This window comes from Desarmillaria tabescens (assembly GCF_030435595.1).
Source record: "Desarmillaria tabescens strain CCBAS 213 chromosome Unknown EV420scaffold_160, whole genome shotgun sequence".
In the NCBI taxonomy this organism is placed as follows: domain Eukaryota; kingdom Fungi; phylum Basidiomycota; class Agaricomycetes; order Agaricales; family Physalacriaceae; genus Desarmillaria; species Desarmillaria tabescens.
In genome coordinates, this window is record NW_026848459.1 from 23272 (window position 1) to 35297 (window position 12026).

A 12026-nucleotide genomic window follows, 5' to 3' on the forward strand; every position below is an offset into this window, starting at 1 on the left:
AACATGCAGGGTATATATTTTAAAGACTTCGATTATAAGAACGTACAGTGATACAGCGACAAGAAATGATACATGATTCAAGGAAAGCGATAAACACGTGGTACAATTGCAAAGACAACAGAGAAAGCAGTACAGACAGCAGAGAAAGCGGTACAGACAACGAAGAGAACAGAGACAGACTAGGACGCATACAATCATTCCATCCACAGGCCCAGTTTTGCATCCTTGATGAACGCGTCATGCTTCGCCAAGATTGAACGCCACGATAACGCCGGAAAGCCAACGCCGGTCCAGTCAACTTGTTCAAGAGTCTTGATGTCCTTGTTGCCAGGGGTGTAACCAAGCTCCTGCAGGCGGTCGTGATCAGTATCATTGACTCCGTAATGAGCACAAAACGCTTCCAGTGAGACAACTGGCATCTTGGCGGGAGAAGGAGGAGCAGAAGGAATGGAAGGGGGACGGCTCAGTGAGCTACGGGTATTCTGCAACATCTGTAGCTGAAGCATTTGCTGAAATTGTTGATGTTGTTGCTGCTGCTGCTGCTGCTGAAGAAGAAAATATTCTAGGAGGTTTCCTCCAAAAGGCACATCAGAAATAGTCGGAACAGCTGGGGTGGGAATCGGCATGGGGGCAGTGTTATTAGCTTGCTTTGCAGTGTCGGCATGGGCAGGGGGCGTTTTGGGAGGATGTAGGCGCTTCTTTGCATCGAAATAGGCATTGTTCGGAGGAGCATCTTCGGAAGCAGTTCCCCGAGCCTGGTGTGAATTAGAATCATATTCTCTTGTAAAGAGAGATACTTACCCAGTGCGACGCCCAGGAAGATAGTGCTCCAGGGTCCAAGTCGAAGTAATATCCAGCCGTATTCTTATAAACTCGTCGCCCAGGGAAAAGCGTCGGAAAGTTGTCCACTGGGAACTTCTCCTCTAGTTTGACTATCAAGGGCCTCACTGCTTCGTCGAATTTCTTCTACATTGCACGCGTTAGCCCATAGTACGAACGAACAAGAGTACCTACTTTTTGCGTGGCAATAGAATCTTCAGTTCCCTGCCATTCGAGCTGTGAGAAATCGAACCCAGAAGGCGCAGATTCTTGTCCATCTTCATTGGTTGTCGTCCACCACTGTGGGAACGTTAGGCAGAAAAAGACAAAATTGGTAGACCACTCACCGCCTCATCTGAAGCTGGACGCATGGGTGCTGGAGAGAAGACATACATGATCCGTTTGTTGACTGTCTTCGCTGCACGCATCTCCTCGACCAATGCCGTGAAGGCGAGTTCACTTGTGAGGGAGTGGATTTGTGACGTTTGAGGGACCTTCTGCTTGTACTTCAGCTCGTCCAGGATGAGCTTCGACCTGTGGCATTGGAGCGTAGTTGCTATCGCAGTGATGTAGTCTTCGAAGGACTTGTTGGACATGAATTTGAAGGGGCCTTTTTCGATGTAGAGGTCATAGTTGATCTTGCCGTTCGACTGGCTGGTTGATTTTCGAGCCTTTGGAGGGTCTTTCTTGCGAATGTATACGTAGTTGACAAATTCGAAGGCTTCATCGTCGGTTTCGGAGGCTGATCTTGATTGTTTAGCAGAGGGTTGCTCATCGGATGCGCCAGCTTGAATGGATCGTTTCCTTTTGCTGGTGTTGTTGCTGGCAACTGTAAGCGGCGTCGATACCTTGAATTTTGCAGCTATCATAGCTCAGTAAATGCGCCTGTCTTTAGAGACTAGCCATGCGCACCTGCACCTGGAGCATCACTTATCATGCCCTGTATAAGCTCCCTATCAATATCACTCGCAGATTCACCTGCCAAAGATTGGTCTATCACTGAAGAGGAATCATCGTGGTCCATACCCATGTTGCCGGCAGTGTCAGATAGTGAAAACGACGTCGTGGTAAGAAGGGAAGACGCGAAATACAGCGGTGGCAACCGAATTGCTACATATGGTAACCCAAAAAAAACTCCGATCGATTCCCATTATTTTGTGGAAACCCGGTAACACGACTCACTCACAAAGGAACTCCGTGGAAATTTGACGAAGAATGCCCATCCGCTTTCAATGAGTTGAAGCAGGCTTTTACTCATGCTCCTATCCTCACCCACTGGCTTCCCGACCGTCAACTGGTTGTGGAAACCAATGCGTCCGACTACGCTATTGCTGCCATCCTATCCATTTACCTAGAGGATGGCGAGATCCATCCCATCTCCTTCTTGTCCCGGAGTCTCCATGGTGCTGAACTCAACTACGATACACATGATAAAGAGCTTCTAGCCATCTTCGAAGCTTTCAAATACTGGCGCCACTACCTTGAAGGCTCCACGGAAGCCATTGATGTCGTTACAGATCACAAGAACCTTGAGTATTTCTCTACTACCAAGATCCTTACTCGACGTCAAGTGCGCTGGTCTGAATTCCTCTCTCAATTCAACCTTGTTATTCGGTTCCGACCGGGTAAACTTGGTGGGAAACCGGATGCCCTCACTAGACGATGGGATGTCTACCCTAAAGAGGGGGATAGTCAATATGCTCAAGTCAATCCTCACAATTTCTGACCCGTTTTCACTCAAGAACAACTCTCCGCTTCACTCCGCGCTACATTCCTTGAAGGTCCTGTCTTACACGCTAGTGCTATCATGGACATCGACAAGCTCCACTCTGATATCAAGAATGCACAGCCGTTGGATTCCGCTGCCACCAAAGGCTTCCGACTCGCATCTTCCCCTTCCAACTTCTCTTGGTGGACCGTGGACGAATCAGGACTACTACGTCTTGACAGTCGCATTTATGTCCCGGACGCCGATGATCTCCATCTTCGCGTTCTCCAAAACAATCACGACCACATCTTGGCAGGTCACTTTGGTCAAAATCGGACTCTCGAACTTGTCCAACCAGCCTGGTCTGCTAGATTTCTGTTTGAAAGGTGTTAGTTGACAGTTAATTGTGATACATCAGGAGTGTCAGTTTACATCCAGCCCATATACAGTAATTCCATCAGGATGACAAAGTGGCTTAGTAAGCTTCCCAATCTGTGTCAATGATGGCATCATTAGAAAAGAGGGCAATTCCGGGAATTGAACCCGGGACCTCAAAAATAAATCCAATAATGTCACATAACTTTCTCGAGCAGACATGCTAACCACTACACCATACTGGCATTGTATATTTACCTTTTCATCTCTATATATACCCTCCCTCCCTTAACATTTATGACCTCATATTGATGCCCTCCCTTTGCTCCGCTCTGGTGCGCCCTTTTGCCTTTTTAGGCTCCCCAAATCAGCCCATCAATTTTGGCTGGATCCAGTGGCAGTGCCGTATTTTTAATACCCAAAATAGGGGCTATTTTCCGGTCAAAATAGCTATTGGGCTATTCTCAGGCTACTGGCTGGGCCAGGGGATAGCACTATAATCTGTATAGACATAAACAACATAAAATAGAGCCCTCTAATGATGCATAGGAGCCCTGAATAGTGGGATAAAAGGTTAATATAATGAAAATCGCATAAATATTCGCTTTTGGGGGCTGCTGCATGCATTGGATCGGCTGGAGGACTTCACCAATCGATTCCCTGACCTTTAAAACACCCAAACAACCCCTCCACAGTACTCTTGGCACACTTTATTCCTGGAGATAAACGAAAATATTCGCTTTTTAGGGTGCAGCATGCTCCAGATCGCTTTGAAAACATTACCAGTCGATTCCTATGCTATAAAAACCCTAGAATACATCTTCCTTCGTAATATAGATCCAGTATAATACAGTATAAAAGGGGGTATTATGTTAGCCACTAACTCTATCGACTTAGATCATACTAGGATCGCTACTCGCACTTCAGTAGACGACGCTCTAGCAAGTCAAAGGCGATGAAAGTCGATGGGACAGATAGTCACGAAGGATGGAGTTCGTTATTAGGTAGATTAAACCTTAGCCGAAGCTGGGGTTTAGACCAGCTAAGGCTCTACTTAAATACACGTTGGTACACTAAAAATAGTACTGTGGGAAGCAGTCCGTGATGATCGCTTGTGCGTAATCCGGCTGAGTCAAAGAAAGAAAAGGAAAAGAAAGAAAAGAAATGAACAAATCGTAACATTACCCCCTCCTTAAGACTCATTCGTCCCGAATGAGAATGTATCTCCTTCCTTCCCCAAGTCGAGCAAGAGGGTCTCCCTTCTGCTTTAAAACAGTTTAGCATTGGGTCCGCTGGGCCTCGAGTACTGCCGTCGGCCTCATCCCTAGCTTCACCTGGATCCTGGTACCCGTGGATATCCAGGACCGCCTTGCGCCGGTTAGGCTTCTTGCTGTCTGTCGGGACCTGCGGTCCCTAAGGGTTCAATGCTCATGATTGAGCAGTGGAAATCCCCTTCTACACCATAAATAACGCCTAAGACTCGTCCATTTCGAATGAGTCATTCGACTCTTCCCCTTCGGTCTCGTATGACTCTATGTCTGAAGTGCGTTCATCATCATTCCAGTTTTCTGCCACCCTCTGAAGGTGGTCCACGTCGGCTTCGTCATCGGTTGGGGGGTCCAAAAGGACAGGAGGGTTTATATAAGGTCGGTTTTCCCGCTGCGAGGCTTCAATTTCAAGTTTCTGTCTCCTCAGGTAGGAATCCCGGACTCGGGGGTCGTGAAATTTGTGCTCTTCACGGTGCTGGGGATACGGTTCCATGGGGCCCGCCTCGCTGGGATGGTCATGCATATACTTCTTGTTCTTTTTTAATAAAGCCTCGTCCATGGCCTCCGAAATGTCGACTATCAGCCTTTTAAAGGAAGGGGTGGCGGATATTAGCCCCACACTTTGGCCCACGTCCGACCCATTTACTTCTCCTACGACGTTGAGTTCTTCCGAGTGTCTTGAAGCTGTGCACTGGGAGGATGGAACGGTGATAATGTCGCTTATACACGGGGTGTCTGGTTCATGATAGGGGATGGGGAGGTTGCGAGGGATCTTGTCGTCTACCCCAACCGTCTTTCCTTGCTCGTTAACCATCCACCATACCTTTTGGATGCGTGTTTCGTAGTCATTGACGAGCTCTTCGGCGTTGGCCATATCCGAGCGTTTGACCCACGAGTTTTCTTCCGCCAGGTATCCTTTCCACTTTACCAAGTACTCGGTGATGGTACGACGGGTTTGTCCGCGACCAATAACACGGTCTCTCTCTCCTACGATCTCCTCTATCTCGTATTCCTCTTCATCATCAATTAGTTCCAGGGGTGGTCGCTCGGGCCTTGGTTGATTTGGGAATTCGGGGGCACGGTATGGGGTGAGTAGGGACTCGTTGAACCGATTGTGGATTCGCCACTTCGCTGGGAGTTTCAACTCATAGGCTGAGGCTCCCTTCTTGGCTATGATGGTGAACGGTCCTACTCGCCTATCTCCTAGTTTCCTCGTTGGACGGGGGAGATTCAGGTGGGTGGAGTCTAGCCACACTTGGTCGCCCACTCGATAGTCCACCGCCTTTCCCTTATGCTTGTCGTAAGCCTTCTTCATTGACGTAGCCGCCTGCTCGAGCGATTCCTTTGCCTTCTCTTGTACCTCCTGAATTCCCTGAACCAACTTTGATGCAGCTGGTACGGCGTCCAGGTGTTGGGCAGTCTTGATGACTTGCCCGTCACGTCCAAAAACTACTTTGTAGGGAGAAAAACCCGTGGCAGAGTGTTTGCGGTTGTTGTGAGTGAATGCAGCAAGTGGCAACCACTCGCTCCAATCGTCTTGACGATAGCTGACGAACATTTTGAGATACTTTTCAATCTCTTGGTTGACTCTCTCCGTCTGTCCATCTGTCTGAGGGTGATAGGCCATTGAAGGGTTTCCTGTCACCTGGATGAGAGCGTAGAATTCCTTCATGAATTTCGACACGAAAATGGCTCCCCTGTCCGAGATGATCTTTTCCGGCATCACGCCATACGGTATGTAGACGTAATCCTGAAGGATCTTGGCGAAGCCCAAGGACGACAATTCCTCCGTGCAGGCAATTGGTATGATGGTTTTGGAAAATCGGTCGACTAGGACGAGAATAGAATCGTTTCCTTTTGAGTCAGGAAGTTTGGTGATCATGTCAACCGAAATATGTGTCCAAGGTTGGTCTGGGACCTCATTCGGGTGGAGAGGCGCCCTCTTGGGACAGCGGTCCGCTTTGGTCCTTTGGCAAACCTCGCATCCCTTCACATAGGCCTCCACCTCCGAGCGCATTCGGGGCCACCAATAATCTCGTAAGACGAGCTCCTTCGTCTTCTCTATTCCCGGATGTCCCGCAGTTACATGATCATGGCGCAGGGCTATAACCTCACCCCGCAATCGCCTGTCTCTAGGCACATAAATGCGTCCCTCATACCACAGCAGCTCCTGATCTTGGTGAATCCCCTTTTCATGATTAAGGGAGTCTGAGATTCCTCGGTCCCACTTGCAGGGGTCATGAGTGGCTAACTTGATCTTCTCGTGTAGCTCTTCCGCGGTGGGCATGAGGAGAGCTCAAAAGTGAGCTGGTTTCAGGACTGTTACGTCCTGGTTATCGTGCTTCCCCTGGTTGTGATCTGCTCTTCGGGATAGTAAATCAGCTTTACGATTTTGAGCTCCAGGTTTGTGGTGCAGGGTGAATTGGTATTCTGCCAATTCCATCACCCACCGAGCTTGCCTTCGGTTAAGCTTTTGAGGCTTCCGAAAGTATTGAAGATTGGAATGATCCGTCCAAATCTCAAAGTCCTCTCGGGCGCCCATGAGATATTGTCGCCATTCCTCCAGTGCAATCATGATGGCGAGAAGTTCCTTGTCGTAGATTTCGTAGTTGCGTTCAGTAACGGACAAGGACTTGGAGAGAAAGGCGACGGGTCGCCACTTCTCCTCCTGCCATTGAGATAGTACGGCCCCTACCGCTCCTTCGCTGGAGTCGGCCTCCACTCGGAACCTCCCCTCATCCAGTGGTATGGTTAGCACCACATCTTGGCGGAACAACTCCTTCAGTCCTTCGAAAGCTTTTTGCTGGGCCTCCCCCCACTTCCACTCTACCTTTCCGGTGAGAATTGTGAGTGGCTTGACATGCTTACTGTAGTCGCGAATGAATCTGCGGTAGAAATTACAGAAGCCTAGGAACGATTGTAGTTCCTGCTTCCTGGACGGTACTGGCCAATCCAACAGGCCCGCGACCTTCACGGGGTCCATGCGGATTCTTCCCTCGCTAATGAGTACGCCCAAGTACTCCATTTCCTCCACTTCAAACTCGCACTTTTCCGCTTTAAGGAACAGCTTGTTCTCGCGGAGAATCCGGAGTACCTCTCGTACGATATGCCTATGGTCCTTCTTGGTTTTGGAGGCGATGAGGATGTCGTCAAGGTAAACCGACACTTCCCCAGCGGTGATGAGATCCTTGAAGATATCATTCATCATCCATTGGAAAGTGGCGGGCGAATTGGTGAGCCCGAAGAACATCACCAGCGGCTCATAGAGGCCACAATTAGTTCGAAAGGCGGCCTTCCATTCGTCCCCTTGTTTTATCCGAACGTTATTATACCCCCATCGTACGTCAAGCTTGGTGAAATACTTGGCCTTCTTTAGTCGATCCATAAGCTCTCCGATGAGCGGAAGCGGGTACCGATTCTTGATAGTCATTTCGTTGAGCTTGCGGTAGTCCTGAACCGGACGGAGCTTGCCGTCTTTCTTCTTTACGAAGAAGAATGGTGAGGCCATAGGAGACTTGGAGGCTTGAATGCGTCCCATGGATAAGTTTTCATCCAAGAACTTATCCAACTCCTCCTGTTCCATGGGATTGAGGGGGTAAACCTTACAATCCAAGTTGGCATTGGTGTTTGGGATTAGCTCGATGGCATGGTCCCATGGCTTTCGTGGCAGTAACTCGTCAAAATTCTCCTTGGCGAAAACATCCTCGAAGTCCCTGTACTCGTCGGGTACTATTTCTTCAAAGGATTTGGTCTCCTTACGAGCATTAGCCCGAGCGGCCAATTCGTTGGCCTTCGTACCCATCACTCGTACATGAAACGCCTCTTCAAAGTTGACCACCAGAATGGTGTCTCCTTCCTCGTACTCCTCCCATCTGGATGATGGATCCGTATCGGGTAGGGAAAAAGGGATTTTTCGGCAGATGCAGCGGGCCAAAGTGACCGCTCCAGTGTCCCAATCGATTAGCGGATTGTGTCTTTGTAGCCAGTCGTGCCCGAGGAAAAGGGGAGTGGATCCTAGATCTACTACGGCTAGCTCAATCCGTTCCACGTGGTCCCCAATACGTAGCCGTACTTCGGCATACTCGGTGATGTCCCCGCCCTTGTTTCGGGTGCCGTCGGCATTATAAACCGGGATGGGACGGGCCGCCTTTTTGAGGTTGAGGGCATGACTCTAGGCCCAGGCGCGGTCTATGGAGCTACCGGTGGCTCCGCTGTCCACTAGCGCTTTTACGGAGTGCGTCTCTCGGGTATCTAAGGTCTCCAATTGCACGGTAATCGATACATTGCGCCCTTTCCTCCCTCGTATGTACATGGGCGGCTTCGTGAGATCCTCCATCCATTCCCACTTGCTCCTTGCTTCAGCGGCCGTCTCAGGCTGCTCCCTGAGCGCCTCCCATAATTCAGTCGTCACCTCCCCCATGCGTCGGGGGTGTACCCATCGATTGAGGGTGGCGAAAGCGGCCGATTCACTGGTGGTGAGTCGTAACGCCCTCCGGGTCCAGTGCGGGCCAAAGGGTTCATAGTACATATCCAGGATGGGTTTCCGAACCTCGTCCTCTGTCGTGGATTCGGGGGTCACTGGAGACTTCCCCTTCTGTTCGATGGTCAGGATATCGGATCGTAAGTGGGCCTCTTCGTCTTCCACTTCTTCCAACGAAACTTGAGGTTTCTTGCCTTGAGGTGGCAGTTGGTCACCGGGCCGGTCAATAAGGCCCCTCGGCGGCACTTGGTCACCTTTCGTCGAGTTGGTGGAGGAGGGCTCGCTGCCCTGTGTTTGGCCCTGGCCAAGGGCGCTTGTGCACGGCGTTGTAACCTCCACCGTGATTCCGTACTTAACCTCATTCCTAACGCCGGTGGTACTCTCAGAAACTCGAGGCAGACGCACACATATTGGCTCGTCGAGGGGGTCGGCATCGTTTGCGGATGAGTCCACTACTAAATGTAGGTGGTCCCCTCGAGTCCTGGCCTCAGCTGCTTTTCCGCCACTGGCGGGAGGAACAACCTGTCCTACATCTGAACAGGAAGGCCCTGCCGCTGGAGTCGTCGGCCGATTCTCCCTGCCAGGGTGACGACCACCACGTCTGGCGTCCATCTTGTCCTGACCTGAGGCGCTCGCTGGGTGCTCCAGAACTTTCCCCGTTCGGTCAGGCGGGGGTGTCAGAGGTGGACCAGCCCCTAGGGGTTCAGTGTCCATCACTGGCTGCATAGGACGGCGGAAATCCCCTCCTACGCCATTGGCGTTTTGTGATTCTTCATCCTTAGTTTCTTCGACTGGTAACGCGGCGAAAAAGTTGGTATATTGTTCATAAGGAGTACCTACATACGTAGTATAAGTCCGACTAGGAGTACATGAGCGCGCACCAGGTGAAACTAAGTCCTTTGCCGACGCCGTCGAATCGCTTACTTCGACGCCGGCTCGTCTTTTGACGACTTCTCCTCCTTGACCTCCTCGACTTTCGTATCTTCTCCCAATTCCTCCTTTTCGGCTTCAGCGAGTAGTTGGCGAAGGCGAGCGGCGTTGGGCTTTTTCTTGCGAGGTGGGAGTTTGACGGGAAGCCACTTGGACTTGTCCGTTGGGCATTTATGGTCTCAGCTCCACCCGGTATTCCCACACTTGAAGCATCACTTATCGGACCGGAGCTTGTCGATTTCCATCGGCTGACCAGCTCCTCCGTAAGTCGTGCCTGTCACGTCCCTCTTATCCCCGCTGGGTCCGCTTCCTTTTGACTGATTTTGGTTGCCTTGACCCGAACCGCCTTGGGTCGGGGAGGTCTTACTGGCGAGGCCCTGGGCTACGTCGTACCGATAGTTGGCGTCGATCCTCAGGACTCGCGCTTTCCACTGCGCATAGGTTGTGGGGCGCTCGTTGTCCCCATGCATAACCGTTTTGCGTACCGTCAGCCTAATCACCGCTTCTACTGCTTCGAACATCTGCTTCTCGTCGCCGAACTCTCCACACTTGTGAGCCAATCTTTCAAATTTGGCGAAGAACTCAACTGCGGATTTAAATTCTGCCTGCCGGACCTTTTTCCATTCCGCCTTCCAGATCGCGAGCTCCGCTACTTCCCGGAATTCTACCGTGATGTCGTGGGAGAATTCCGCCCACGTTGGAAATCTCCAGTGCCCTTGATCGTCCCGGTAGCGATAGTATTGATCCCCCCACCAGTCCTTGGCTTTTTCCCGCAAATATCCCTGCGCGAATGTTATGCGGTAAGGGTTCTGGCCTTGGTCGTTCATGGTGAAGTGAAGGGGGAAGACCTGGAAGTACATCTCACAGTGATGTAAGAATCGGTTAATGTCCGTGGACTCCCCTGTGAAGTATTCGGGCTGCGTGATCAGTTTGGGCTTCACGTCATTCCAGGGGTTGTTGTCCTTTCCCGCCGCCAATGTCCAAGGCGGTATGGGGTCCGGTGGCGAGGGTGCTCTGGGCGGTACCGGGGGGTTCGGAGGTCACGGCAACGATCGTAGTCGGTAGTTTTCCCCAGGTGGAGGGTAATCCCCTGGGTACGTGGGTCGTCGAGGCGGTTGAGGTGGCGGGACCGTAGACTGCTTTCCTTTGTCAGAGGGTCCAGCGCCCGGGTCGTCCATATCGTCGTCATCTGGCCCTGCCCCTGCCCAAAACTCCTCGGTTTCGAGCAGGTTGGGCATTGGTTGAGGTCGTCGATAGGGTTCGCAACTCTGCTGTTGGTTTTCGGGGAACACGCGGTTCCATACGACGGCAGCCTTGTGCCACGTTTCCACTTCCAGGATATTTTTCATTAAATAAACGTCCCCCAGGGACTTCGCGTAGAGGTAATCCTCTCCGGCCTCCGTAAGGAGCCACTGGGGGTCCTTCTCCATGTCTTCCATCATTATTTCGTACAGCCCGTGCCATGGGAGAAGGTCGAAGATGTCGGGCCACGGGATTGGTCCTCTAAGAAGGACCTGCTTCACCGCTGCCATTACCGTCGGCTCGAGGACTCGGTTTGGGGGTCGACTCGGCATCCTTTGCCTCCTCCCTCTCTCGGGCGATGCGGTCGATCTCCTTGTTTCTTCTCCACCTTCCAATGTCTGAGTCCTCGTCGCTGATCTCGGCCTGGTAGGAGTTCCAGGCCCTTCTTCTTGCTTCAAGGTCGGCGCCCGCCCTTCAGACTGCGCCGGAGTATCGAACAGCGGCAGCGCGTATTCGGTTCTCAACTTCGGCGTCTGTGGCATCGGGCTCGAGTGGTAAGTCCCACCAGCCTCCAGGTCCTTGGAGGGCATCCTCCTCAGCACGCTGGATGCGTGCGTCATGCGCTCTTCCTCACTCCATTCGGGCCTCGACTTCTGGGGTGAGCTGGGCATTTCGAGTGAGTCCGAGGGACTCGACGTACGTGTGATAGAGAAGGGGCCATGGACGCTGGGAGGCCGGGACAGGAGTGGCAAAAGCTCTTGATGCGACGGACGGTTCCCAGTTGGAGACTCCGGCGAGTCGCTCGGAAACGGTAACTGTTCCAAGTTCCTCGGCGTCATAGTCTGGGAACTCGCTCCAAAGCTCCCCATTCGTCGGCTCGTGAGGGGCGACAGTGGGAGCGATCGCTGGGGTCTCGAGCTCTTCAGGGAGTGGGTTGGACTCTGTTCTGGGCACGATTCCGGCCACAGTAGTCTCTTCCCAGTTGTCGGCGTAGACCCAACTGGAAGAGGGGTACCAGGCGACTGGTTCTCCCCTATCGGCTGGCCAGGAGCTTGGAACAGGCTGTGTGTGAGCTGTACTGGTGGTAGCCGTGGAGGCTCCGAGGCCAAGCTCTCTGGAATCTTCGTCGAAGTCGTCCCGGCGTCCTCTTGACGCTTCAAGCCTTGCTTGATCTCTCTCATCGTCCACCTTAATTCTTCGGTCG

General features: G+C 51.8%; 1 protein-coding gene and 1 pseudogene across 2 annotated transcripts; both read right to left on the bottom strand.

Moving 5' to 3' along the window:
• Positions 1-194: 194 nt before the first annotated feature.
• Positions 195-1688, bottom strand: EV420DRAFT_1653421 (uncharacterized protein; the record flags this gene model as incomplete). Its single annotated transcript, XM_060478740.1, has 4 exons — positions 195-755; positions 802-966; positions 1015-1119; positions 1167-1688. The coding sequence occupies 4 exons, from the start codon at positions 1686-1688 to the stop codon at positions 195-197; spliced, it is 1353 nt and encodes a 450-aa protein (XP_060321911.1).
• A 1361-nt stretch (positions 1689-3049) lies between these two features.
• On the bottom strand, positions 3050-3147 carry EV420DRAFT_t322 (annotated as a pseudogene). Its single transcript has one exon. The product of its transcript is annotated as a tRNA-OTHER (tRNA).
• Between the last annotated feature and the right edge of the window lie 8879 nt (positions 3148-12026).